The sequence below is a fragment of the Varanus komodoensis genome, unplaced genomic scaffold, assembly GCF_004798865.1.
Source record: "Varanus komodoensis strain SLA01 unplaced genomic scaffold, ASM479886v1 scaffold18_1, whole genome shotgun sequence".
Taxonomy (NCBI): Eukaryota; Metazoa; Chordata; class Lepidosauria; order Squamata; family Varanidae; genus Varanus; species Varanus komodoensis.
The window spans coordinates 2,141,862-2,168,996 of NW_025335548.1; the positions used below are offsets into that span (position 1 = coordinate 2,141,862).

The window sequence follows — 27,135 nt, forward strand, 5'->3', positions numbered from 1 at the left end:
TAGAGAGGCCCCGCTGTGTGAGCACCGGTGCCTTCTGTGATGTGGAACTGGGAAGGTGCAGGGTTCCATGTCACGGGGACTCCTTCACGCAAAGTGCAAGCTCTCTGCCAGAGATACGCTTCCTCACCTGTCAATAGGGTAGATCAGTGGTGGCAAACCTGTGGCATGTGTGCCACAGCAGGCATGCAGAACCCTCTCTGTGAGCATGCGAGCCAAGTTGCCCCAGCAGCCGAGCAGCAGATAACAGCGCACATAGGGCCATGCGCGTATTCAGAAAGGAGTAGCGGCGCCAGGCGATGATGTCATGAGCTACGACTTATTAGCCGTGATTCATCCGAGCTTTCGCATGGCCTGTCAGTGTGCTGCCAAGGATATACATATATTTGCTTGGGCTGGCTGTGAGTTGTATTTTTCTAAACTAAAACCTCAGTATTCAGTGTGTACAGCAGTGTTGGCACTTTGCGATAAATAAGAGGGTTTTGGGTTGCAGTTTGGGCACTCGGTCTCTAAAAGGTTCCCCATCACTGGGGTAGATTGTTGCATTCCACTCCCTTTGCCGCCCTCTCCCCCAGTGCATTTGGGAGGAGGAATACTCAACATAGGGATATAGTGGAAAGCAGATATCTGAAGTGGCAAATGGTTAAATCATACTTGTTTTGTTGAACCAATCGAGGACGAATTTGAGGGTCGACTGAGTCCCTTTCCCTGAAACAATGATATTTAGGCTTGCCCCTCTGTCTTTCTTTCTGTTGATGTGAGAATAAAGGTAAAATAAAGTAAACAAGAAGCCAGCATAGGAATATGGGAAAAACACTGATGAATGCAAAACTATGGGAAGAAATAGTGTATCAGAACTCAACTGAATAATATATCCTGCCTATTTAGATGTTTATTTCATTTAGTTGTTTGAGTGAATTTACATTTTGGCTTTCCATCTAAAGATAAACAAGGCAGTTAATCTTGAGAGTAGCAGTTATATATTGCCTTGTGACTCTTGGGTGATGTAATTAACATTCATATAGGCCTTCGCAGCTATGAGCTATGAAACACATTAGGATCCTCAGTATTGACATTCTTGAATTGTGCAGTAGGAAAAACGACTTTGGTGATGGTTAATTTGTTTCTGGGAACACGGTACATTTCTAGAAACCATGACAGCCTTTGGACTTCGCTTTATACAAAGAAAATATATTTTGTATGACATGACATTTGCTCCCCTTTTGTTTCTGTTTTGTTTTAGAGTGGCCATGTGTTAGAGCGGAATATTTCTTCTGGAAGCACAGATCTGGTAATTAGCAAACAGTTGCTAGAGAATGAACCAGTCACTGTATCCAAAGTAAGTGCAGTTATGGGGTATTTACCAGTAGTTAGTGTGGAAAATAGATGGCATATTTAATGTGGAACTCCTGTGTATAAACTATTTGCCTTGTTCTGCTGCTGGTGAGCTGCCTCTGTTTAGGGAACGAATCATCCCCATTAACGTAGATTGAGTCATGACCAACCCTTATGCTTTCAAAAGAAGAGGAGAATAGTTTGGAAATGGAGTAGAAAATGTAAACATGTAAGCAATTTGAGTGAGGACCCATCTTTCTAAAAAGCAAGGGCTGTGTCTGTTATAATGAAGTAAAAGCTGGTTCATTTTTTAGTAAGACACAGAGCACCAAGACCTTAGGGAAAGGGAATCACCAAGGTTTAGAAATAAACAGTAGCAAATAACCAATTTGCGCTGATTCAAATGCTAGATGGGTTCTATCCATTTGTAAGTACCCAGCTGACTGAAGCCATCTGCCAGCAGAGCTGGGAGGGAGGCAATTTTCTGTGATTGCTAACTCTTCAGAGCAGATCTGGAGGGTTGAAAAATGCCTCTTTCTCTGTTCTACTGACAGATCCTTTCCAGTCACAGAGTAGCCAGAATTGGATAGAACCTCATGTTTTTAGCTTACCACATTGATCTAACAAGGTCTGTGGGCACACGGAAGCAGGTTATGTCATGTATCCCCTTGCTTCACAACTTCAGGGTGTATATTTTATTGATGATCATTTTATTTAGGTGCTTTACGATTTCTAAAATAAGCTGTTTTGAATTCTTGAAAGCAGTTAAGTAAAATGCCTATATAAATAAATATGTGATGTTCTGAAAGTATGAAAGCAGAATTATCAAGAGTATTAGGAACACAATAACAAATACTTTGTTTGTATATTAATGTCTTGGAAGGACCAAGTTAAACTGAAGCTGTCCATGTGTCTATTCTTGTTTTGGTCTCATCCACAAGAAAATAACAAAGGCAAATTAAATAAAACTGAACAACTGCAAGCTTATTCAATAATAAAGGTGTAATTAGTCTGTACAATTCACATAAGGCATAATTAGTTTATATAACTACTTATTGTTGCATTCTAAATACTGACTGCATTCACAGATGGGAGGTCATGAACTAGCAGTCAGTAGTTCGAACTGCTTCGCTGCACATGGCTAACCTCTTAATTTGTTCTTTTATTTTGTGTTTGCTTTTGTATGAGTGATGACTTTTCTTCCACGTGATTTGGAGGACAGAAAGAATTCAATGCAGTTGCAATGTGTCTCTCCCCCCAGCCCCACTGTGTCCCTCTTTGCTTTGGAGGCTTTCCCTCCTGAGCAGACATTGGGGGTGTATGGGGAGGGAATGCTCCCCCCACCGCCGTTCTGCTGACACAACTCAGTGGAGTTGCAGTACTGGATCCAGTCCAAAAGCTTGTAGCTTGTCCACATACGTCATGAGAAACCTCTTAATGAAAGGTAGAATAGCTGCAGTTGTGGCAATGCCCCCCCAGCACCATATCTATATATTCTAGCTCCATGTTGCATCAGTAATGCATCAATGTTCTATTGTTAACAATTAGAGCAGTTCGGATGGGACAGAGATTTTAGTTGTTGCCACGTTTAGGAACACTGAAGCTGTGATATGACGTTCTTGTATCGTGCATCCTGCTGCTCTTCTACCATACAATTGGCTGGCAGCAAAATGTCTGGGACACTGGATAAGCATTCCTACCTATAACGGGGAAAGAGGGCAAAAATTCAACTTCAGAATTCCGTTCAATGTATACTTCCACCCTAAGGACTGGAATTTTTATTCATTTACTTACTTATTTGGCTAAGAGGGGTCTCAAAAAGGTGTGCACTTAGTGTAATGCCCCGAAATTCAATATATTATTTCTTTGTATTAGTTGCTGAGCATGGACATATATCACCCACACCTGTTATTCTTTACTTAGAAGTAAGTTCACTGAATTCAGTAGGACTTGATCCTTTGTATTGCCACTTCAAACGGTTTGAAATTGGATTGGATTGACAATGTATTGTCACCTTGGGGGATTGGAAAACACGGCTCAGAGGAAGCCCACTGTTTCAGACAATGTTGACATTATGAGGTTCTTTGGTGTGTTCCCTCCACCTCCCCTCCCCTGCTCTTCCCTCAGGAGCCAGACAGCTGGGAAATTATAGAAGGCCTGAAAATTGGTCAGACTAATGTTCAGAAACCAGACAAACATGAAGGATTCATGCTAAAGAAAAGGAAATGGCCTTTAAAAGGCTGGCACAAGGTAAAATATCCATTTAACACTCAAGTGCTCATTAGTTCAGATTAAAAAGAAGGGTTATTATTTCTGTGGCAAATTGAATTGCTCTTCCAAATTCCTGAAATACATTTTTACGGTCCATGCGAGTTTATTATATCATCTGCACAAAGCTTTCCTTAGAGGATATATGCTTCCTGTCAAGAACAGATAATGCTTTCTTTGTAATGTTTATCAGAGGAAGTACTACTTGAAGTCCATTAACCCCTGAAACCAGGAAAGCCTTCCCTGCACCCTGTATCAAGCAAGTCATAATCAAATATGCAGTGTGATGGCCCAGAAACAGTGAGCACATAGAGGGGTACATTGGGTGTATTCTTGGGATTTTGTTAAGCACTGAAACGGAGAGTCAAAGGGAACAGCTGACCCTCTGAGCGCTCCGATGTGCTTGCATATTATACCAAAAGAAAGGAGGGAAGTGCCGGCACCATGTTGTGGGGAATTGGGCCCCCTTCATTTTAGTTCGCATTGCTGGAACAATCCAGTGCCCCATGGCAGCATCACAGGAGCAAGCAACATTTCAGCAGTGCCACTCCTTATCTGGTAGTCAAGGAAACAAATTTGCTGGGCTGTGGGTGGGAATTGGTCTTGCTAGGCCAGGGGGAGGCATCCCGGTGCCCTCGTCCCAGAGAGCACAGCCAATGGACCGGAATTATGGGAGTTGTAATCCAAACACTTGAATGGTGCTGTGATGCTTTTTCTGGCAACATAGCAGAAGGGCATTAATTATTGCCTTGGTGCTTATTCCTTCTCTGACCCTGTAAGCTGCTGCACTTAAAAGAGAGAAGATCGGGATGATAGCACTGCTCCACTATAACGTGGCTTCATTTCACCTGAGGTCTTTTAACAACAGCTGAAGGGTCCACAACTCAGTAGATTTCATTATATTAAGCAGTATATAAGAAGTATACTGTATATAGTATATTAAGCAGTATAAATAAATTAATAAATAGTTGTAATATTTCACTTTAATAATTAAGGGTAGTCAATCTCTGCTAGTTTAAAAAGTTATTTGTTTTGAGTTTGGTAGAAATAGCTTTCCTGAAAAACTCTATTTCATCTATGTTTTTATAAATTTACTGATTCATTTCTTTTAATTTTTCCATTATATGTCAGCCCACTTAGGTCACTTTTGTATCTGCTTATGTAGTCAGTACTCCAAAGAGGAAAAAAATCAATATGAAGAGCACTATTCACATGTCACTCAGATTGAATACTTATGAATTAACTATTAAACACAGATTGATATTAATCCAGATTAAATAATTTAGAATTTAGTAATCACAGAGAATGTACATCTGTCTTCATTAGCGGTATTGTTTCAACATTCCAGGTTTTATTTGCTCATTTGCATATTGTTTTTCTGCAGCGCTTTTTTGTCCTGGACAATGGAATGTTGAAATATTCTAAGTCACCAATTGATGTAAGTAAATCTGGAGCAATTGATGTAAATAAATCATGCTGGGTATTGCCTGCTACATCACTTAAATATTGACACTTAGAACCAAAGCACAACCTTGCTAGCAGCTACGATTTGGGGGATTACTCTAGACAGGTGCCCTAGCCTGGATCAGGACCCTGCCAGGAAGTGAGTTGTGAGGCATTTGGCAAGAGTAACAAAAACCTCTTCCCAAGCTAGCCCAGGCCACCAGCAGTGCTGGCCTCCCCACAATGCCCCAGTGGCATAGTGGAGTGACAGACGCTGGATAGCCTTTCCCCTCCTTCCTCCCCCTTTTCCCCCAGAGGATTCCAGTCTGTCAATAGTGACAGCCCCTTTAAAGTGCCCAACCAGCACACTGCAGGGCCTAAAAAACTCTGGGTTTTTTAGTTCAAGAAATTTGGCAATCTTTAAAAAAAATCTAATTAATTTTTAAGTCAGACTTGTGCAAACATGTATAGTTACACTTGAAATAGCAAGCCTCGCCCGAGTAGTGTCTGTGGGGATGCCTGCTCTCAAAGTGCAGCAGGGACACCCCCCCCCCCCTTGGGCATCGACATAAAGAGGCTGAACACAACTTTTTTTGTTTTTGTTTTAGCTTCTCTTGACAGCTGTCAAAAGCTGAGTTGTGAAGAGAAACCAAAGCTGCAAGCTGTCTTAACTTGCAAAAAGGGATGGCCACTAGATCATTGTGTTCATGGCAAGATCCTCAAGATTTTCGGTGGAGAGAGACCTCGGTCTTCTTGGGTCCTTTGCACTTTTCCACTGCTTCCAGAGATTCTAGGTGCTTGGCAAAGTGAAAAGTGCAACCCATCCCCCTTGATGAGAACATGGAGATCTGACAGCTACTCAAAGAATAATTAAATTGCCTTATTTTTCTAGTCTGTTGATAATGCTTTGTCTTGTTTTTTCAGACTCAGAAGGGAAAGGTCCATGGGAGCATAGATGTTGGCTTATCAGTTATGTCCATTAAAAAGAAAGCTCGTAGGATAGACCTAGACACTGAAGAGCACATCTACCATTTAAAAGTAAAGCGTGTTTCCCCTAATTCTCTTTCTGTTTTGTAACCATCACGTGGCACAATGGAAGGTAAATAACACTTCTGAACACCTCATTCACACCAACCCTTTCACTAGGTGAAGTCCCAGGATTCGTTTGATGCTTGGGTGTCAAAACTGCGCCACCACAGATTATACCGTCAGAATGAGATTGTACGATCCCCACGAGATGCCGGCTTCCACATCTTCCCTTCAACCTCAACCGCAGAATCTTCACCAGCTGCTAACGTTGCTGTGCTGGAGGCCAAGGTGTGAAATGTCTTTGAAGTAGGAGAACTCCTGTCTTGAAGGTCACGTGTAGTTGCTTAATCCTCTAACACATTTCCTTACTGTTCTTCTCAGTGAGGAAGTGGGTTTCTGAAGAGTCCCCTGTTTTTCTGCATCCTGTATTTGTTGTTTGGTTGCATTTAGATTAGAGTGCCACATTTGTATTTGCTTCCCTCTTCAGAAAGAAACAATGTCCTTTGTGTGGTGCTTAGTTTTTATCACAGTATTTTCTCCCAACAGTATAAGTTTTGCCTCTCTCCCCATCCTCTTCTCTTATTTTTTTCCATAGGTCTCACCGAATAACTTCCCATGGCAATCACCTATCCCCTGCAGTAACAGCCTACCTGCGACATGCACGACTGGCCAAAGTAAAGTAGTTGCTTGGTTGCAGGACTCTGCAGAGATGGACAGGTGTGCAGAAGGTCAGTCCCTCCTTCAGTTCATGACCAGGCTTTCTCCTTACTTCATAGCAGCAGCTTCTGCTACTAAATTTAATAGATTGTAGCTGCTAGTATTTACAGTAGCTAATCAGACTTCTTTCCTAAAAGTAATCAATAGCATCTTAGCTGCTATAGATGCTTCCCTTGCAGAGTTCATATTTCCCTGTCAACAATTCTGGGCTCTAACGTAGCCCACAAGTACCAGTGGTTATCATACCAGTGTGATCCCGATGGGCACTTCCAGCTCCTACAGCAGTGATCTTAACTCCCCCCTCCCAGGCCACCTGGGGGCCTCTCGTCTTCTCCTGTCTCCATCGAGTGGTGAGGTCGTGCACCAGGTTCAGCTGGATGCCTTTTGGGCCTCTCCTGCTCTTGCCCCTCCTCCATCATCCAGACAAAGCCTTATCAGTCAGCCACAGGCAAAGTCATCAGGCAAGCAAATTTTGACAGGTTTGGGATGGATCTTTTTCTCATGACTTGAATGCTCTGTTCTTTTCAGGGTTGCAACATTTCCCACCAGCTTCACCCAGGATAGTTGGGTGGTATAGATAATTGATTAAGTAGAGACTGCTGTGGCTTTGGTAGGGAGACCCCAAAATCCAGTCTCTCTCCCGACCCCTCCCAGCCACAGAAAGAAGCACGGCAACTGCTGTCCAAGGGCATGGAAGCAGCCTCAGAGGACCTCAGCAAGATCTGCAAGGGGGTGTTGCAAGGTGGCTTGATAGGGAAAAAAGAGGAAAACCAGACAAAGTTATGAAAATTGCCTCTGTTGTACCTCTAGCCCTGCCAGCTGCAACAGTGATAAGATTGCAAGTTTAAAAAGAGAGTTGATTTTGAGTTTTACCTATACATTTACAAGTATATTCCACTTATTAAAGTTAAGTTCCTCCTTTTTAAACCAAATTATTTGTTTAGAATAGCTAGCTTATCACCTGACAATATAACAGATGTGATACCTCGAATTTTTGATTTCCCTTAAGCAGGAATGAAGGAGTTGGCAGTAGCAGGTAAAAAGCACATTGAGAGATTAATCGAGCCTCCACTTGTTCCATCCCTTGGTTCAGGGACTTGTAGAGGATCAGAAGAGTGGAAGAGCCACATATCCCCGTCCCGTTATGATTATCAGAAGTGTCGCTAAAATGTGTTGTATTTTCCACATAAAGCAGAGTGATTATGCTGCAGTACAGGCAAATAGGTCCATTTAAGGCAAGAGATACAATTGCAAAAGAAAATTTTGGCCATGGTGGCTAATGTACCTTTGTTCTGGTAATTTGCCTCAGATCTTGCGCACTGCCAATCAAACCTTGTGGAACTGAGTAAAATTCTTCAGAACTTAGAAATACTTCAGAGAACCCAGTCAGCCCCAAACTTCACAGACATACAGGTAAATATGTTTTTTAAATGGATTAAATACTGATGGTTATACATATAAACAGTTTGTCCTTGAAATGTCCCATGCGGTTGCCAGGGGATCTAGTTGTCATTCTGCAAACACGCATTGCTAGAAACTCTTTGGGCAATCATAAAAGACTTCAGGGTGTGCAGAATAATGTATTGTCATACTCCAGTTTCCTGATGATTATAAATTCTACAACCAACACAAATTTGCAGAATCTTGCTGAATTTGAATGTTGTGTTCTACTAGTGTAATAGTCAACTTTTCTTTGTTTTTGCTAAGACTGTTATGTCAAAGAAAAAATGAAACTCTTCTTTCATTGAATTTTAGTCAGAAAACTCTAAATGGCTGTAGGATTGTGCTTTGAAGTTTATCTGCTTTTAAAATTGTCTTCAGTGGGCATATTGTCTGCTTAAGTTAGCAGTCTTCCTACATTTCTATTTGCAAAAAATACTAATGCTAAGATTCTTGTTACTAACTTTGCAATATTGTCCATGTTGTCTGTGTGAGCTTTAATGCAGTGGTTTGTTGCTTTTAACTATTTTATGACATAGGCTAACTGTGTAGATAAGAAAGACAAACGTGTCACAAGAAGATGGAGGACAAAAAGTGTCAGCAAAGATACTAAAATACAGCTTCAGGTACTGAGTTCATGTTGTTTCCATTTTACTACTACTTTGGATGAATCTTTCTTTTGAAAAATACAAAAGAAGTCAGCTGGGTTGGGCTGTTTCTTTGTTTTTGTTTTTGTTTTTGTTTTGTTTTGTTTTTTGAGCACTGGTCCTTTCATTCTTAAAAACATTTAAAAATATGAAGAACAAGGCCCGATGCTCGCAAATTAAATTGCATTCACTCTCATATTAACATGAAGAATTTTTCATATAAAAAAGGAAACAGACAGAAAGTGGGGCAGGGGCAACTCTGTAAGTATGAAAAATATTGCTGACTGGTATCCAAAGAACTAATTTAGGTATGTTCCAGGCTCTGCTAGCTGAATCTCCTTTTTTCCTGTTTTTCCTTTGAACTGAAGACCCCTGTGCTGAGTCACTTCTTGCTTTAAGAAACCTCACTTTCAAAAACGGCTTGTCATGCAGTATTGGGGGTGTCAGTTTGAGAACCTTAAGTATAAAAAGTCCTCTTTGAAATGCATAACTAGTTATACACTTCTTTGGATCCTAGATATTGTGCTATCAGCAAAAAAAATCTCTTCTGTCCAGGAAAGCCATATGCTGGGTGTATGTTTATTTTGCTGCATTGATATATTTTAGGAAGCCACAACCAGTAATTACATGTCTATTTAGCAGCGGCATCCAACAGTGCACACTATATTTTTACCTACATAGAGGTGGTGCCTTTGAGGTCCTCCTGTATAAAGATGCCCAAAGTCAAGGTTGGATTTTTTTAGTTATAGATGCTTACGGCATGCATCATTGTATTCAATGTGGCATACTCTTGGGTAAGTGTGCACAGAATTACAACCCTTAATGTAGATAACATTTCTTCTATAGGCCTTTACAAGTAATTTTGCATCATTGAAATTACGGCGTTAGCCAGAGATAAGACAAGACTATATTATAGCTTACTTTAGATTGCCCAGGGATAATAGTTCTTTCCCAGGAACTGTACTTCAACCTTATAACTAGATTATAAACAGTGGGGTTTGTAAATATGCTCTTTTATCTTCACAAGCTGGGTTTAGACATGCAATGGAATGAGGTGAGAATGAAGTGATGGCCTACCAAAGTAAGGATTGTAGGATTTCAGACTGCTTCAGCCCTCACCCTGACAAAATCCCAGTAGACAGAGCTCTAGTACCGCAGAAGAACTGGGCTAGATTCTTTCTACTTGCATGGAGTACTTCCTTAGTTTTCACAAAAGACAGCCTTTAAAAATGGGATCCTTGGTCTGAAGTAATATGTGACAAAGTTCATGGTATCACCCCAGGCCTCTTTCACTTTAACCTTCTGCATGTGAAAATCTTGCCTGCATGAGCAAGCAAACGAATCTGCCAGTTCCTGGGAAAGGAGAATTCTACTGGGAATCCAGGTTTTGAATATTACCAAGTAATATTACCAGCTAAAAGACATTGTGATACATGTACAGAAATAGATCCTTGATCTGTTTTGAAAGAGTTCCAGCTATGCACATTAAACCTCATTCCATGAAGAAGCTGAAGTTTGAAACCTTTTTGTTTTTACATTGACTCTACCCAAATGAACAGACTGTTTCAGGCTTGGAAATAACAACTCTATTGGGTGAAATAAAAACTGTCTCTATTTACACTCAGTGGCTCTGGAAGTGGCCCATGGGGCTGCTTCTCTTCCTGTCCCTCGCTGAAGAGCCAAATGAAAACATCTTGCTTTACTGGTGCTCTATTCCTTCCTGAAGCAGGGAAAGGAACATTCCCATGCAGACCCTCTAGCCTGGCCTTCCACAAGGCTCTGCATGAAGGAATGTGCCATGTCTTGATTGTGACCCCTTCCACCTCAAGCAGAGAGAGATTGCAGGACAAGACCAGTAGGTTCTAGCTCAGCTGTGTTTTCGCAGCCAGGTAAACACAGAGTAGCTAGTTTCTGCTTTTCTTTCTCTCTGTCTTCCCATCAGATTCCTGCCTTTCTGTCTTCCTTCCTTCCATACTCTTATGTTCTCTTTCTGCCTCACCTGCTGCTCAGAATCAAGGGAGGGACAGAATCTGCCCAGCAGTGTGAACATTTGAGGCAGCTATGATTACCTTCCTCTCCCTCCTTTCTGTTCCTCTCCTCAGGAGAAAATGAGCCCTCTGAGTGTGTGTGTGTGAAAGACAGAGGAAGGGAGAATGCAAGTCCCTGGTTGGCCCCACCAGCAGATCTTTTTTTTCACCCTCCCAGAGTTAATTCCCCATAGAAGCTGCCGTGAGGTCTGCATGGACTGTGGCATGCTCAGTTGAGTGAATGGGAACAGGCTGTCTTCCTGATCATTTACAAGGCAGGACTAGTAGTTGCCAGATGAACAAATAAAAAAGAAGAGGACCTGTAGGTCTGAGAAATTATTATATCCATTGTGATCTAATGGAAACAATTAAAGGAAGGTACCCTGACAAATCAAGCCTTTCACACGCATTAGACAATCCGTGTAGCACATTCAAGACATTTTTGTGTTTTCTTTGTATTGTTTTACATGTGCACTTTTATATATCTATAGCACTGTTCCAATCCTATTGCCTGTTACTAATGCCTATTGTTTGAAGCTTGATACAGGGCACTTTTTGAAACAGGTGTTACTATTTTCATTTTTTCCCAATCTCTTTCTAGTAACTTGGGACTGAAATGGCAATGTAGGTTTCCTAGGAGAGCATGGGAGAGAACAGCCTGTATTTATAGAACTGAGGGCCTAGAACTTTATCGTCAAGTTTTACCAAACACCTCCTCTTTCTTTTTGTGGGTAGGAATGTCTTTCTGAACTAATTGCATCCCTTCAGAGAGAATTTTCAGGAAATGTTGCAGGATTTCAGAAACTTGGTAAAACAACAAGCTGATTTCTTTGCCAGCACTGCTTATAGCCATATGCTTTGGAATGATGACACATGGTTTTGCATATCAATAGTTAGACTTATTACTTTCCAGTAATATCCAGCAAAATTAAGAAGACACAACAAATAGAGTTGTTAATGTTGTAAGATGGACACATCTTGTTTTATTGATGTAGCATTTTCTGAGAATGCATGGTCCTTATTAGTCCTTACTACGTCATTTTGTGGTAGATATCTTGCTAGGGTTTCTAATGCTAGTCTACTAGCAGAGGGAGTATTGATGTGAGAGAAATGGAGATTGATCAGGGAAGTCTGGAACCAAATTTTAATTTCATTGTCTTTACCTATGTCTTTTGCTAAGTTGCTAAGATTATTTCAATTCTCTGTTAGCTTGTTTTAATGTTGAATGAAATTGGAGGCTTATCAGTGAAAATAAAGTTAAAATAGAAGAAAAGCAAATGCCTTAGAAGCCACATGAAATAATATTTCTGTATATGCACCTTGTGTGTGTATGTATATTTCCCTATTATGCATGATATTTTAACAGGTTGCTTCTCTTGTGTAGCTTACAAGTCTCAGAGAAGCTTCTGTTTACAGCTGAGAGCCTGGTTAAACTTAATTTCTCAGCCCAGCATGAGAAAGGTGGATGTTTGGCTCTTGCATATTCCTTTATTCTTCTTGCACCCCTTTTCTTTCCAGGTAAAAAGTAGCATGTGACCCAGCATGGTACATATTCACCTGTATCTGTAATTTGAACCCTTATTTATTCCTCTTTAACTTCAGGAACAAATAGAAAGAGTAGAGTAGGGAAGGTGGAGTACATATTTGGGTAAACCTACAACTTTCTCCTCCCTGGATGGAGAAAATCATGTTTGACCAAATCTTAGCAAGCCTGAAAATGGTGAGAGTTCAGAGCTAACAGATAGATGTGGGAATAAGATGCATACTTGGTCCCTGATTGCTAGTAGCCCACGTGCATGTAAGGGTGGGATGGCTGCCTTCAAGGAAATTGGGCAAGATATTCATTGGAACCTTGTAAAACTGCTTGCTTGAATGCTCTGGACTGGCACTTTGCATTTCGAATGGCATGTTGAAGAACTGTTACTGGAAGCATGAAAACAGTTATTCAGTATGGTTTGTCTGCAGTCTTATGCAGAATATGTTAGAAAGGAAAGGAAGGCTGGAGAAGCAAAGAGTCAGATGTTCAGGATAGTCACTCTGGATGAAACATGTGCTATTAAAACAATCAGGTGGAATCTTGAGGTGGCGTATATTTTGACTTAAACACCTTCAGAATAATATGCATGTCCACACTTTATAATAGTTAGCTTGCAAATTGTAATAGACTTGCATTCCAGATGATTTCTATTGCAATGCATAAGGTAAAGTGATTGTATCAAATCTCTGGACTTTTGTGGTCTTTTAATTGCATAGCCTTTTCTTTTTATTTGAATGGTGTATAACATGCACAATTTTATACATGCATTTGTAGTTCATGAGCATCGGATACCATTGAGAAAAATCTTACAGCATGTAAAATTGCCATACTTCTTCAATAAGAAAACAAGGCATGCCATTTAATACCAGGATGCTATCTTTTCCTAAGAATTAAGACCGAATCCAGTTATTCTTTATACATGCATTTGGTTATTGCATTTATAATAGTTTTATATTATAATTATAGGCAAAAGGGAAAAGAAGCTGGGTTTTTACCCTACTCTAAAATTGCCTGTCAGGCTATACTGAGCTGAGTGAAAAACAAAATGAAACAAAACAGCGCACCCCCTCCTTCAGCTTCTCATGAACTAACTGGGGGTGGAAATGAATACTGGAGTGGCTGAATCATTCCTCTGTGCTCACATCTAGATTGAGGCAATCTGTATTGGAGTTAACAAGGAGTTATGGAAATTGGCCCTTTGTAGAGATAAACTCCGTTAAAGCATCTCCCCCCTCCTTGTCTCACCATCTTTTACCTTCCTGCATCCCATCCTCCTCTTCCCTCCTTTCTGCTTCCCTGTTCTTTTCCCTGTTCACTGTCAGGAAGGGACAGCGCTGAAGGGTCAATTCAGTACTGCACGGCGCCGGCAGAGACTAGCAGCAGCAGTGGCTACAACAGTGAGTGACTTGACAGTCAAGGCTCCTCCACACAGCTTTGAAGATGGGGTGCTGTATATGTTGAATGTGTGCTAGTGATGCTGAGAGACTGAACGGCACGTCAGGTGCTTGTGGCACTTGGGGGGCCTGGGAGGGTGGGGGGAGCCCCGAGCCGGCTCTGCCGCAGTATGGGCTCATAAACCATACAGCTCATTCATACGAGTGTATGTACTGTGCGACCGAGTAAGTGCTTTTAGCTACGTTCTGCAAAACCGGGCCAAATGAACCCCACAGAGTTCTGTGAGGGAGAGAGAGGCCATGGCTGCAACCAGCAAGGCTTGAAAAAGCTGCAATGTGGTTGGACTGCATTGTGTGCGTGCGCGTGCGTGTGCACACGTGTTTAGAACTGCTTCTCACACAGATGGTTTTGGGTATACTTTCTGAGCTGAATTCTTTCTGATTTTGTATGCATGGTGCACCTCCTGATGAGCATCATGCGCCAAAGGATTACTAGCAGTTACCTGTGGGGTCCTGGGTGTCTTGGCAAGGGGGTGTTCTTGGTGGCTGCTCCCAGGCCAAGGGGGTTTGTGCTGGATCCCTCCATAGGGGAGGGATCTATAGACATTTTTATTCAAGCAGACCTTTGGTTTGCAGGTCTGCTTCAGTGTTTGGGGGGCTGTTTTTATTCTTTTGTGGTGTTTTCAACTGTGCTTTTAATGTATTAATTTTATGACTATTCTAACTAAGCTTTTTTTTAATGGTTCTTACTATTGTTAGTGGCCTTGACAGATATCGCTTTAGTGGAAAGGCAGACTGTTACTCAAATTGATAGGATAGGATAGGATAGGATATAGCCAATGGAAGTGAGCTTCACATAGGTGTTGGAAGTTTTGCTCTGGTAATCCTTCAGATACTGTAATAACTGCAGTTAATGCTTTTACATGCGGTTGCCCATGGTGAGCCAAATACCATCCAGATGCTGCCACTCGGTATCCCCTGAGGCACACTTGCATAGGGTTTCTTTCTTTCTACCTTGAGAAAAACCCGCAAGTTTGGGGAAGAGTAAGGAAGACACAGCCTGGCTGGCAACGTCACCATTTCCAGCACTTAGGGTGGCAATGAGGATGAGAGCAGGCATGGCAGCCTAATCAGAATTGGGGAGACATTTACTACACCATGTTAGTGCGGTGCCTCAGAGAGAATAAGAAGAGCTTTAATTAAGTTGCTTTTTTATTATTTTACTTCAGCCACCTTGGGAACTCTTTTGGATCAAATGGTGGGGTGGGAGTAATCAAACAAGTAAATAAAAGATCTGGCACCATGCATATTAAAGAGGGGGACTTTGGCAGAGAAAGATCCTAAGATGTTAGAATCAGGCCCTATCCACTTAGGATAATTATTGTATTTTGATTATTTTATATGTTATTTTCTCCCCTTCAAATGGAGAAGTCTGAAGGGACAGATAACAAATATAAAACAACATCAAAATAATTAACCAACAATAATCAAACTGTCACATTCTGATAGGTATTTTATACTTACACTGCATACTATAAATAATAGGAAACCACAATATGGTTGAAATTCTGATGCTCACTTGAAGCAAATCTTTTTAAAAAAAGAAGGCCTTGTTTCTGAGTAAAGATGCTTAGGATCACACTGTAATTCCATGAAATGACTTGACCAGTTAAGAAGACAGAAGACGATTGATTACCAAGTCCATCATGGAATTTAACTACACTGTATTTTATTATTGTCTAAGTTTTATTTCTGTTCCATAACCACAAAAAGTCATATTACTACCATGACCAGCCATACTTTAATTTTTATTAATGGTAAATAAGTAAGTTATTTATTGAGAAGGAACAACTCACTGGAGAAGATCCTGATGCTGGGAACGATCGATGGCGAAAGAAGAAGGGGATGGCAGAGAATGAGGTGGCTGGATGGGGTCACTGGGGCGGTGGGTGTGGGCTTGGGTGGACTCCAAGGGATGGTGGAGGACAGGAGAGCCTGGAGGAATGTTGTCCATGGGGTTGTGATGGGTCGGGCACGACTTTGCGACCAATAACAAGAAGAAGAAGGTATTTATGGTGGAAGGTAAATAGAGTCAATGACTTGGTATCCAACCACTGTTTCCATCCAGTGCCAAAAGTTTCACATAATTCAGTAATTACAAGAAGGCTTAAAGTGCAGTCCTCTGGCTTCCTGGCATGGTCTGGGGGCCGTGGAATAGGTTGAATTCTCAACTCTAGCCTCAGAAAGCTTTCCAAGGTTGAGACTGGGACTCAGAGCTCAGAGGGGGCCCTCCATCTTGGCAGCTGCCCTGTTGTTTTCTGCATTGGTTGAACCCCAAAGATGGGAGAAGGCTCTCTTGGAGGCAGTGTGAAGAGAGGCAATCCAGAGGTCAGGGAGGGCGGGAGTGAGGCATGGCTTTCCTCTGAGGAATCCCAGCAGTGCCTCAGCTTCTTCTCGTGAGAAGGGGAATAATCAGCCATCTATGCATTGTACAATTGTGTGGCTTAATAAATAGACACATTTTCAGTGGAAAAAGCTGATGAATGAACTCAGGTGAGCACACTGTGATCAAAGATTTGAAATAGGATCAGTGATTGGCGGAAATGAATGAGGACAGGGACGTAGAAGGGGTGGTGGAGCTGGACAGCCCACTTAAGTGGCGTGCTCTGGGTGGCTGCACAATCTGGAAGAACCTGACAGTGATCATTGCAGCCTCAAGGTATTTAGGTGGGTGGGTAAATCAATTAAAGACTCACTTGTGGCCATTTCACTTTCAGGTAACCCCTTCCCCTAAAGACTGTGTGTGTGTGTGTGTGTGTGTGAGGGGAAGGTTGTACTGCAACTGTGAAAGGCACATATGCATTATAACAGGCAAGCACGCATTACACCTTTGTACCTCAGCATAATATTCTATGTACTTCCAGGCCTGCTCAAGTCAGGGTTTTACCTATTTCAGCTGCTAGGAGAAGGTTTGATAGATTTTCCTCATATGGTGCTGCATACTTTACATTTATAATGCTGCAGTGCAACCCTTTTTTCCCCAAAATTTTTGATATTTTATTTTTTGGTCCTTTAGCGTCTATTTTGAACCACAGCTGTCATATTACACTTGATTTCAACAAATTGCTTAATGCCATTTACCCTAGTCCTACCTTCATTATAGATGTTTCTTCTAAATTCTGGGCGCTGTATAAACACACTTTCTGCACTCATGGTTGGAAGGACCTGAATCTTGACATCGCTGTAAGAAAGTGGTTTTGAAGTATTACCTTAATATGTGCATATATTTCATATTAAAATCTATTATCTGTCTATCTTCTGTTAAGGTTGGTGGATGGGTGTGCACACATGTGCACACACAAGTACTGAATACTAGGAAGTAAAGTCATTACCTGCATGTTATCTATGTATTAGTTGGTCAGAATTTTAAAATAAAGTTGAGGTAAATACAGACTGTTAGCATCTACGCCACTAGGATCACTTCAGGCATGAGTTTAATTTCTTCACATCATATTTTGTAAATATGTACACATCAGCTGGGATTCAAAGTTCCCCTTAGATTGGTCCGTGGTGAGCAAACTGCAGCATTCCTGGATTTTCTTCCCACCTGCAGATCCCTTTTCATTGTGGATCTGTGGGTAGGACTCCCTTCCAAAGTTAAGCATGGGGAGATAAGCAACAGGAAGTGCTTTTTTCCCCAGAGGGAGGAATAGCATCTGCTCTCACCAGTCCTTTGGACCCTGGATAGTCACAACCAGTATACGCTAAATAAGTGTTTCGTATTTATATTTTTATTTCTTCTTCTTCCCTCCAGATTCCACTTTCCCCCCTCCTGCAGTAACCCAAGACAATATGCAGAGTCCAGAAATATTCCCTATACTATTCCCCACTTTGGAAATGCATGTGCTTCCTCTGCCCACCCTTCTTCCCACCACACCCTCAGCAGAACTGGTCTTCTGCCAATGACTCTCCCATGATCAGCTCCAGATCCCTGCAGAGGAGAATGACAGATTTAGGGGACAGTAGATTTAGGCTTTTGCCCTGGTGTATCTGTTTCTAGATGACCCTCCATGCTTTCTCCCAGGAACTTTTATCAGGGCTCCTTGCATGAATTGTTCTAGCAATAAACTGCTGTTGGCTTCAGCCATAGCAATTTTGATGAAAATGAAGTTACAACTTGGACCAAGTGCCATGGGAATGGAGATCAAAGCTTACTTGTCAAAAGGATAGCCTAAGGGATTTTTTTACAGAGAGAGTATTAATATAGTATGAAATCTGTGTTCAGTGCGAGGAAAATATTCTGGATGTACCTGTCTGTCAGTGGCATATCCTCTGTCAGCAGAACAGATTTTCTTTCCTCACGTAGTTCCCTGCCCCCTCACCAAATCTACTTGGGTTGAAGGGTATCCAGAGCAGAGTTTTGGAGTCATCGAGACTGCAGGGTGGGAGAGGGGTCGCTTTGTTGCATTAATCAAGTCCACTCGCACAATGTTCATGGTCACCTTTTATGTGCTTACGATTGCAGTGATATTCGAAGATCCCTTAGGATAATGAGACATTCTCTCTGATTTCTGAGAGCAAATAAAAACAACTATGTAGCTTTTGCAGTCTAAATTTGACTTGGGTTCTAATTTAATATTACATGTACAACTGAGTGAAAAATATATGAACAAAGAATGTTGGTTGTTTTATGAGGATACTTAGCTGATACTTCTCAAGATGGTGTCTTCCATGTGTTGCTGGACTTCAGCTCCCATCAGACCCAGCCAGCATGGTCAATGGCCAGGAATGTTGGGAGTTGTAGTGCAAAATATCTGGAGGGTACAAGGTTGGGGTTTAGGTTAGGGTCATAGAGTAATATGACTTTTTGTGCTGGTACTTTTTAGGGTATTTCAAAGGCATGGACTGAGTTTTGTGATAATTTTTCAGACGTTGACATTTAAATTACATTAATTGCTTGAACGACAATGAAACTAGCCATTGAAGTTCTAAATTGGATTGCTACTTCATTCATAGAGAGGCTTGAATTTTGGACTGCATATCTCATGTAGAGCTGTGTGTATTTTGTCTTGCATGTCTGCATATAACAGAATGGCATGTGTATATATTAATATAAAAAGGGCCATGGTGTGTGTGTGTGTCTGTCCGTGTTATTTCATGTGTAGATATAGAAAATGTATTGTGTATATGTCTTAAAACTGCACAGATACATTATTTATAAAATATACACATATAAAAACATATACATGGAATGTACATGAAACATGTTTTTGGAAAGAAATAGAAAGTGTAAATGGCTTAATAAATTGTGTGCTTTGGGACATCATTTTGGGACATCAGACTATTTTTGTGTTCAATGCACTGCATTAAGCTGTCATTCTAAATGAAAAGGGGGCACCTAAGGAGTCAGTGTAGCTTCATAGTGTGCAATTTGTAAATGCACTATAATGCAATATATTTAATAGCAACTTCCAGGCACACCAACATTTGATTAATCTATTCATAGTTATTTTGGGAATTTTTTGCTATATTTTTAGTTTGCTGAATGAACTTAATACCGTGCATCTTTATAATTCAGTTGTATGCCTTCTTCTGTCGGGTGGTACCCAAATGGCAGCCACTACACATTCTTCCTGTATGAACATCCAGATGATTAGAAATTAAGTAATGTTCTTTCCACCCTTTACATTTTTGCTTCTCACTGAATGGTTCGGGAACACATTTTACATCATCACATGAATATCTATTATTCAGCCCTCACATCCATGCTCAGGAGATAAGGTTGCTAAATTTTGCTTTACTTAAAAGATTCTCAGAATTGTACATTTCAAAATATAACTGTATGTGTATAACTCATATAGCATAAGGGAAACTCAAATTAATGCTCAAAATGAATCAGCATTGATTTGAGAGGACAAAACTTGATTTGGGTGTGCTTTGCAAAATAAGCAGAACTTCCAGTTGAGGATTAATTGTGGATTTGCCATGGCTCCTTCACTTACATTTTACAGGAGGTTCAGATAATGTTCATCTACTGGTAATCCTTCCATGTATTCCCAGTGTTGCTTTTTTTTCTTACTGGAGAAGTTCTGTCCTGGTTTTTTTTCGATTTTGTTTTTATTTGTTTTTGAGGATGGAGTTACACAGTCTTCAAATTCGCAAATGGCCTTCCTGCTGTTCTTCCATCTTTTTAAACAATTGTTTTTGACATGTGCAATGAACCTATAGATAGCTCAGCATACTTAAGACAGATGAAAACAAGTGGATGATAAAAAATGGTGCTCATTGCAAGAGAGGTAGTAAATGCTTGTTTGAGTTGTCCAATAAGTCACTAGCCATGGCAAAACCCACATCCCTTAAAAGAGACAGAAAAGTAATCCTAATGGCACTGAAGTGGTGTGGTAGTTTGGGTATTGGGCTGGGCCTGGGAAATCTGTGTTCTAGTCCCACTCAGCCATGAAGCCCACTGGGGTGATTTTGGATTGGTCACTGACTCTCACTCCAACAGGTTTGTTGTAAGGATAAAATGGGGTAAGCTGTAGGAAAAAGAGCAGGGTATAAACAAAATATTCATCATAACATAGTAGAATGTACATTAGTAAATGCACAATATGCCTTAATAGTATGGAAAGTCAGTCACAACTCCATTTGTAGCTTACAGTGGGGAAACACTGATTGTTTTAGTTCTTGGAACCATCTGTCTGGAAGCACCTTTATTGTGAAGGAGAGTAAAAACCCTCCTCTTGACTAAAGTACCAGTTCTTGTAAAATATTAAGCATATGGGTAATGTTAGAAATGCCTTCTGTTTTTGTATCATTGTTCTAAGGAGGAAAGATTCAGTGCTGTATATCTGTTGCTTTTCAATTTAGGTTCCTTTCAGTACTACAATGTCTCCCGTTCGCCTACATTCATCCAATCCTAACCTCTGTGCAGACATCGAATTTCAGACTCCTCCAAGTCATGTATCTGACCCCCTGGAAAGCTCCACAGACTACATAAAACTCCAAGAAGAATTTTGTCTCATGGCACAGAAAGGTAATTGCCTTGGTACCAGCTGCTTCTTAACAGAAGATAACCTTAGATACAGAAGGCTAGCTCAACTAAGACCGTGTGTGGTTGTGTTGCTTGCTTTGTTTGTGGAAGAAGGAGGTTGAATGGGCAGTGGCTGAGGGATTTCTCTTCATCCTGTTCTGGTTTGGAAGAATCCATGTGTGACATTTTAAAAGTGCTTGATCTAGCCTTTCAGGCCCTTCACACAAACCTGCCAATACATGGGAGTTGCCTCCCCCTGTGTTACACGCATGCCTACCATACAAGCAGGGCAAAACTAATTGTGTTCCTTGAGGATTAAAAGGACTGTTGTTTCCAATCTATGCATGAAGGAGGAAGTTCTGGCCCGTGGTGCATGTGGGCTTTCAAGAGTGGCAAGTCGTGTTTGCAAAAGATGCGTCTATTTCTGTAGTGAAGGAGTAACATTCTAGAAATTATCTGCTGGAGTTCTACAAGTTGCTTGCAAATGGCTGCTGTGTGTATCAAAGGTATTTAGGACAGGAAGCATAGAATGCTGCCATATCTTCCCAGTGTTGTCTGCACTGACTGGCAGCAGTGGCCCACCACTGTTTCAGGAAGAAATGTTTCCTAGCCCTACCTGGGGACTGAACCTGGAGCCTGGTGCATGCAGAGCAGGTGCTTTGCCACTGTACTGTGTCCCTGTCTCTTGAGTCAGGAGAATGCAACAGTTGCCCATTAATGGTCAACACTGAGCAGGCACTCAAGTCACTTTAGGGACATACATTTCTGTTTTCTCTCCAGTGCATTCTCTTCTGAAGTCTGCCTTCAACAGCATAGCGATAGAGAAGGAAAAGCTTAAGCAGATGGTTTCAGAACATGATTTCACAGGACATGCTACACAGATAACACGTCTCAGACAATCACTTTCTCAGGTAAACTCACATATGGACACTTCACTTATTCAGAGACGGTTGGCAGTGGAAGTACCTGTAATTTATATTTTTTGTTACACATGAAACACCAGGTAATTTTTAACAATAAATATTAAAATAAAATGTAATAATAGTAATGAATTCTTGTTCTGATCGATTTCATATCATTTCATATTTTCAGATTTATTGAAAGGGTACAGAAATGTGGGTGGGAAAAATAAACCATATTTATAACATTGTGTCCAGATATTACTTCTGATGAGTGAAAACTTTAATCAAAAGATTAGTAAAAACAACTTGTGACCATATGCCCTCAAATTCAGCTTCAGGCATTTCTTTACCTTTGCTTTCTATGTTACTTGGATGTATAAAACTGTACAGGTGAACCAAGCAGAACTGCTAACTCAGTAGTCTTGCTTTCCACGTTTCCAAGAACAATGTCTTCTTATTGTCATAGTAGCAAAGCTGATACAGTAACACCGTGGGCAGCAAGATCCTCACTGCCTGCCCTCCTTGGGTTTGTCCCATGATCATGGTTTGGGTTGCAAGATGCAACGAGAAAGCGCGTGCCGACTGCCTGGCCTTATTTCTTTTATTGCAACTTTGTTCCCATAGAGGGCATTTTGAGCATCTTACAGGAAAATCTGCACATCAGTTGTGCATTATGCCCAAGGCATGAAAGCAAGACATGAACAATCCCATTGACCCACCACCATAGCCTTGTTTTATCCAGTTTTGCTTGCCACTTTTCCCCAGTCAGCTTATCAGACTGAACTAAGCTCAATCTCTGAGGACCTGATCTTTGTCCAGTTAACTGTATAAAACCGTGGATGAAGTTCTAGCATCAGATGAGTTATTGCATTAACAATGATGATATTCTTTGGCTTATCCTCTGTTCTGTAGTCTTTCTCTCAGCTCCTGCCTCGTGTACTGTGACACGTTCTCCTTGTTTGTCACCAGATGCTCCTGCTTTAGTATCTGATCTCCTTGAGTATCCCCTTTCAAAGGTCAGGTCTTCCTCTGGAGGCAGGAGTGGGGGAAACAGACAGAAAAGGAGCTCCTAGTACAGCACACCTGCTTGCTGCCAGGTCCTCTTCTCTTGCCTCTTGTCTCTGCGTTATCTATACAAGTGGCCCGTCCTTTGGAGAGGAAGGTTGCCAGTGTATCTGTTTTGAAGGAAGTTGGTGCACCGTCTTGTATAAACAGACTGTAGTATATTTGTGAGTTTGAAAGTTTTTCTTGACAGGAGTTGGATAAAAGACCTTAAAATGGCTTAAGCAACGAGGAGCATTTAGTCCTTTCTCCATGGATGCTTTTTCTGAATCATGGCCCTTACAGAGAGAAAACTAGGGATTTCCCTTCCTTCACTATGACTCCCATCAGATTTATAGCACATCATGGCTGTATTTCATTATAATTTTTTAAGGAAAAGAAGATGGCTCATGCATTTCCCACATTGTGCCTTTGGTCTTAAACTTTCTTAAAATGCATGGATGATGGATCTCTAGCAAGGAATAGTCATGATCTTAACCAAGCTATTAGCATTTTGAGGAGAAATTCTTGGGGCGCAGTCCTGTGGCTTGTACCTTCAGTGCTCCTAAGACCCTGAACTCGAAGGCTTATGAGCGCTCAGTGCGGAGCAGGATGACCCGTGGAGGCAAACTCCATTGTTCTGCACCTCCCACTCTGCATTTTAACTAGATGGCTGTTTTCATCCATCTAGCTGAGGTTCTCTGGAGGGGGAGGGAAGGGGGCTTCAGCAATCAGGATACCTGGTGGCTCCATCTCTTCCTTTCCTTGGATCCTTTCACTCACTCTCTGAGGTTGTTCCTGTGACCTTGGGCAGGCAGCTGGCACGGTCCTTCTTGCACTGGCTGCATGGGTGGAGGAGGATCAGAGCATGGATTCCTGATCCTGTAGTAAGAGCTTGGTAACGCAGAGCCCTCTCTGTCGACATGTGAGCCAAGTCAGCCCCAGCATCACCCCAGCAGCTGAGCATTGAATAACAGCACCCATGGGGGCCATGCGCATGCTCGGAAAGGAGTAGCAGCACTAGGTGATGACCTCACGACTCATTAGCCATGACTCGTCCCAGCTTTTGCTTGGCCGGTCAGTGCGCTGCCACGGAGATATATATTTTTTTGCTTGGACTGGCTGTGAGTTGTTTTTCCTAAACTAAAACCTCAGTTTTCAGATTTTATTGCAGTGTTGGCACTTTGTGATAAATAAGTGGGTTTTGGGTTGCAGATTGAGCATTCGGTCTCTAAAAGGTTCTCCATCACTGGGTTAGGGTTAGAAAAATGAGGTGTTCTGGCATGATTTTGATGACTGGAATGTGTTTAGAATGGGCAGAAATGATGACCTATGCAGGAAGAGCTCTTCAAGGAAGGCTTTTTCAAAATCACCCTCTTTTCAATTGAAATTTACCCCTATATTAAGGTTAGGAGAGTGCACCAAGGTAGGGTTAGGGCAGTCGAGTTCAACCTATGGCACGTGTGCCACATCAGGCACGCAGAGCCCTCTCTGTCAGCATGCAAGCCAAGTTGCCTCAGCAATACCCCAGCAGCCAAGCATCAGATTACAGTGCACATAGGGACCATACGCATGCTTAGAAAGGAGTAGTGGTGCCAGGCGATGATGTCTGTGCCGCAACTGACTAGCTGCAACTCATCCGAGCTTTCGCATGGCTGGTCAGTGTGCTGCCAAGGATATATATATATTTTCTTGGACTGGCTGTGAGTTGTTTTTTATAAACTAAAACCTCAGTTTTCAGGTTTTATTGCAGTGTTGGCACTTTGCAATAAATAACAGGGTTTTGGGTTCCAGTTTGGGCACTCAGTCTCTAAAAGCTTCTCCATCACTGATATATGGTATGCTGCATCATGCTGTCTTTTTCATTTGAAATAAATAACAAAACTTTTTTGTCATTTTAAGGCTCTCAACCAGAATGCCGAACTAAGGAGTCGTTTGAACAGAATACATTCTGAGACTGTTATTTGTGATCAGGTTGTCAGTGTAAATATTATCCCCAGCCCTGATGAGGTAAGACTTTGGCATCACTCTCATGGATTTACAGTAGGCAGATCCCACTAATTATCACTAATGATTAAATCATTCTGTTTGACAAATCTGGCACGCAGTGAGTCCAGCTCATTTTCAATGGTTCCCTGGTAGCTTTCATGACGTTAGTAAGCTCTGGCTTCTGTGAAATTCCCTTTGGAAACCTGTCTGAGAAGTGGAAGGTTTAGCATGGACATTCCAAGACTGTGCATAAGCCTTGCTTCTAGTGCATTTCCCAGCAACTGAGTCTCTCTAGCAACATGAGGAGAGTCTTGCTGGGACAGACAAAAGGCCTATCTGGTCTAGCAGTTTGTTTCTCACGTTGGAAAATGGGAAGCTGATAAGCGGGACAAGAGTCTTCTCTAGCTAGCATTCAGAGGCATCCTGCCTCCGAATTTGGAGCTGACATATAGCCATCCTGATTAGTAGCCACTGAGAACCATAATCCCCGTGAATTTGTCTAAGCCCTTTTCACACCATGCAAACTAGTAGCAGTCACCACATCTCATGGCAGCTAATTCTGTAGGTTAACTGTGCCTTCTGTTCAGAAGATCTTCTTTTTGTGCCTCCTGAATCTGCTGCCATTCAACTCCCCTGGGTAACCCTCAACTCTAGTGTTATGAGAAAGGGGAAACGATTCTCACCACCAAGTCACACATTTATAATTTTGTAAACCTCTTTCCTGCCTCCCCATTATTCACTTTCCCCCTCTAAACTAAAAATCCCCCCAAATTGTCCATAATTTTGCTACCTCTTTTCTGTATCATCCTTAGCGCTATAGCATCTGTTTTGAGATGTGGCAATCAGAACTGTATCTGGATTTCAGTGGTACTCAGAACCCAAAGATTTATCCAAAGGTGTTACAGTATCGGCAGTTTTTAGTTTCAGTTGCTTTCTTAATGATCAGTAGCACAGGACTTGTTTTTTTCATAGCTATCACATGCTTATTAAGCTCTCTGCTATGACCCCTTCATCTGTTTCCTGGTTAGTTACTGCCAGCTCAAACACTATCCGGGAAGGTGTGAAACTAAGATATTTCCCCCCAAAATGCATTACTTGATGCTTACACATATGACACCCCTTTGCACTTTTAATTCCCTTGCAACTGGCTTGGAGAAATTCTCTTTCTGTTACCCTGGATAATTTGGGGTCCTCTGCAGAACCCACATCTCTTAGAAACAATGAGAACCAAACCTGCAGGTATAAGTGCTTTTGCCCACCGTACTTTCACAGGTTGTATGGTGTTTCACTTGAGCCACCTGTGACTAGTGTCATATTTTTGCCGTCAAACACATGCCATTTGAATGCTAGAGAAAGCTGGTTGCCCCTGCACCAGAGAAACATTCTCAGGGGAAAGCAGCTGTCTCTGTCCTCTGCTGCAAAAAGGTTACGAATACAACATCCTTGAAAGTGACTTGTTATACAAGTGCCTCGTTTGGTCTTGGCTTAGGATAGGATGAACATTCCCTGTTTGAGACATCCCCAAGCTCATGCGGGCATCTCTGTGGCTTTCATGAATAAAGAGGCAGGAAAGAGGCAGTGTGTCCTTACACAAAACCGTCTTGACTGAACATGCTCGTGGGTTTTCTCCGTCACGTGTGAGCTCTCTCAGGCCCTTTGTGCAACATTTGGAGATCACATGAATGTTTGTTTTTTCTTTCACAGACCAATGAAAAGATCCATGTCAATCTCCCACTCTCCCAGCAAGTTTCTAATGAGAGCAGGCTCTCCATGTCTGAATCTGTCTCTGAATTCTTCGACGCACAAGAAGTGCTTCTGTCTGCAAGCTCATCAGAAAATGAGGTTAGAGGCAGGGACAATCGTTAATCTTTATGATTAATTAGTCTTTATTCCTGCTGACATACAATGGTAATACCATTAGGAACAAGGCACTGTAGGTGCTGAGCTTTTGACCCTCGTTAGGACGGCTTGGACATGGACATTGACATTGATTCAAACCTTACCTCAGTTATGAACCAAGTCAGCGGCCTTAGGCAAGCCATTAGCTTTCAGCCTCAACTCAACAATTTAAAACCCTACCCTATCATGGAGAATTGTAAGAATTATGGAGTTAAAACCATCTGAGTAGTCTGGAATGTGAAACATATATGGCATTGCATTATTGCATCATATTATTGGTACCTCTCCCAAGAGTAGCTCCATCGATTTTAGTAGAGCTATTCCAGAGAGCAGAAACTTGCTACTAATTGCCTTCGGATTTAGTCCAAAGTTCAGCCAAGCACAGCTGAAAGCTGCCCCTCAATTAGAAGGCAGACTCAGTGAGGTCTGTCTGTGCT

The 27,135-nt window shown here is 41.6% G+C and overlaps 1 protein-coding gene across 6 annotated transcripts in view; it reads left to right on the forward strand.

The window, feature by feature from the left end:
* OSBPL6 (oxysterol binding protein like 6) overlaps positions 1-27,135 on the forward strand; it is a 102,553-nt gene that overhangs the window by 58,251 nt on the left and 17,167 nt on the right. For 2 of the 6 annotated variants that reach the window (XM_044427097.1, XM_044427098.1), the window contains 13 exons: positions 1,241-1,336; positions 3,460-3,582; positions 4,985-5,038; positions 5,968-6,081; positions 6,190-6,360; positions 6,668-6,800; positions 8,099-8,202; positions 8,769-8,855; positions 13,763-13,837; positions 20,705-20,870; positions 21,648-21,778; positions 24,713-24,820; positions 26,504-26,641. In XM_044427097.1, coding sequence (XP_044283032.1) covers positions 1,241-1,336; positions 3,460-3,582; positions 4,985-5,038; positions 5,968-6,081; positions 6,190-6,360; positions 6,668-6,800; positions 8,099-8,202; positions 8,769-8,855; positions 13,763-13,837; positions 20,705-20,870; positions 21,648-21,778; positions 24,713-24,820; positions 26,504-26,641 — 1,500 coding nt within the window. Of the gene's footprint in view, positions 1-1,240; positions 1,337-3,459; positions 3,583-4,984; positions 5,039-5,782; positions 5,838-5,967; positions 6,082-6,189; positions 6,361-6,667; positions 6,801-8,098; positions 8,203-8,768; positions 8,856-13,762; positions 13,838-20,704; positions 20,871-21,647; positions 21,779-24,712; positions 24,821-26,503; positions 26,642-27,135 lie in introns of those variants that run through there. The other 4 variants (XM_044427099.1, XM_044427100.1, XM_044427102.1 and 1 more) reach the window with 4 other exon arrangements.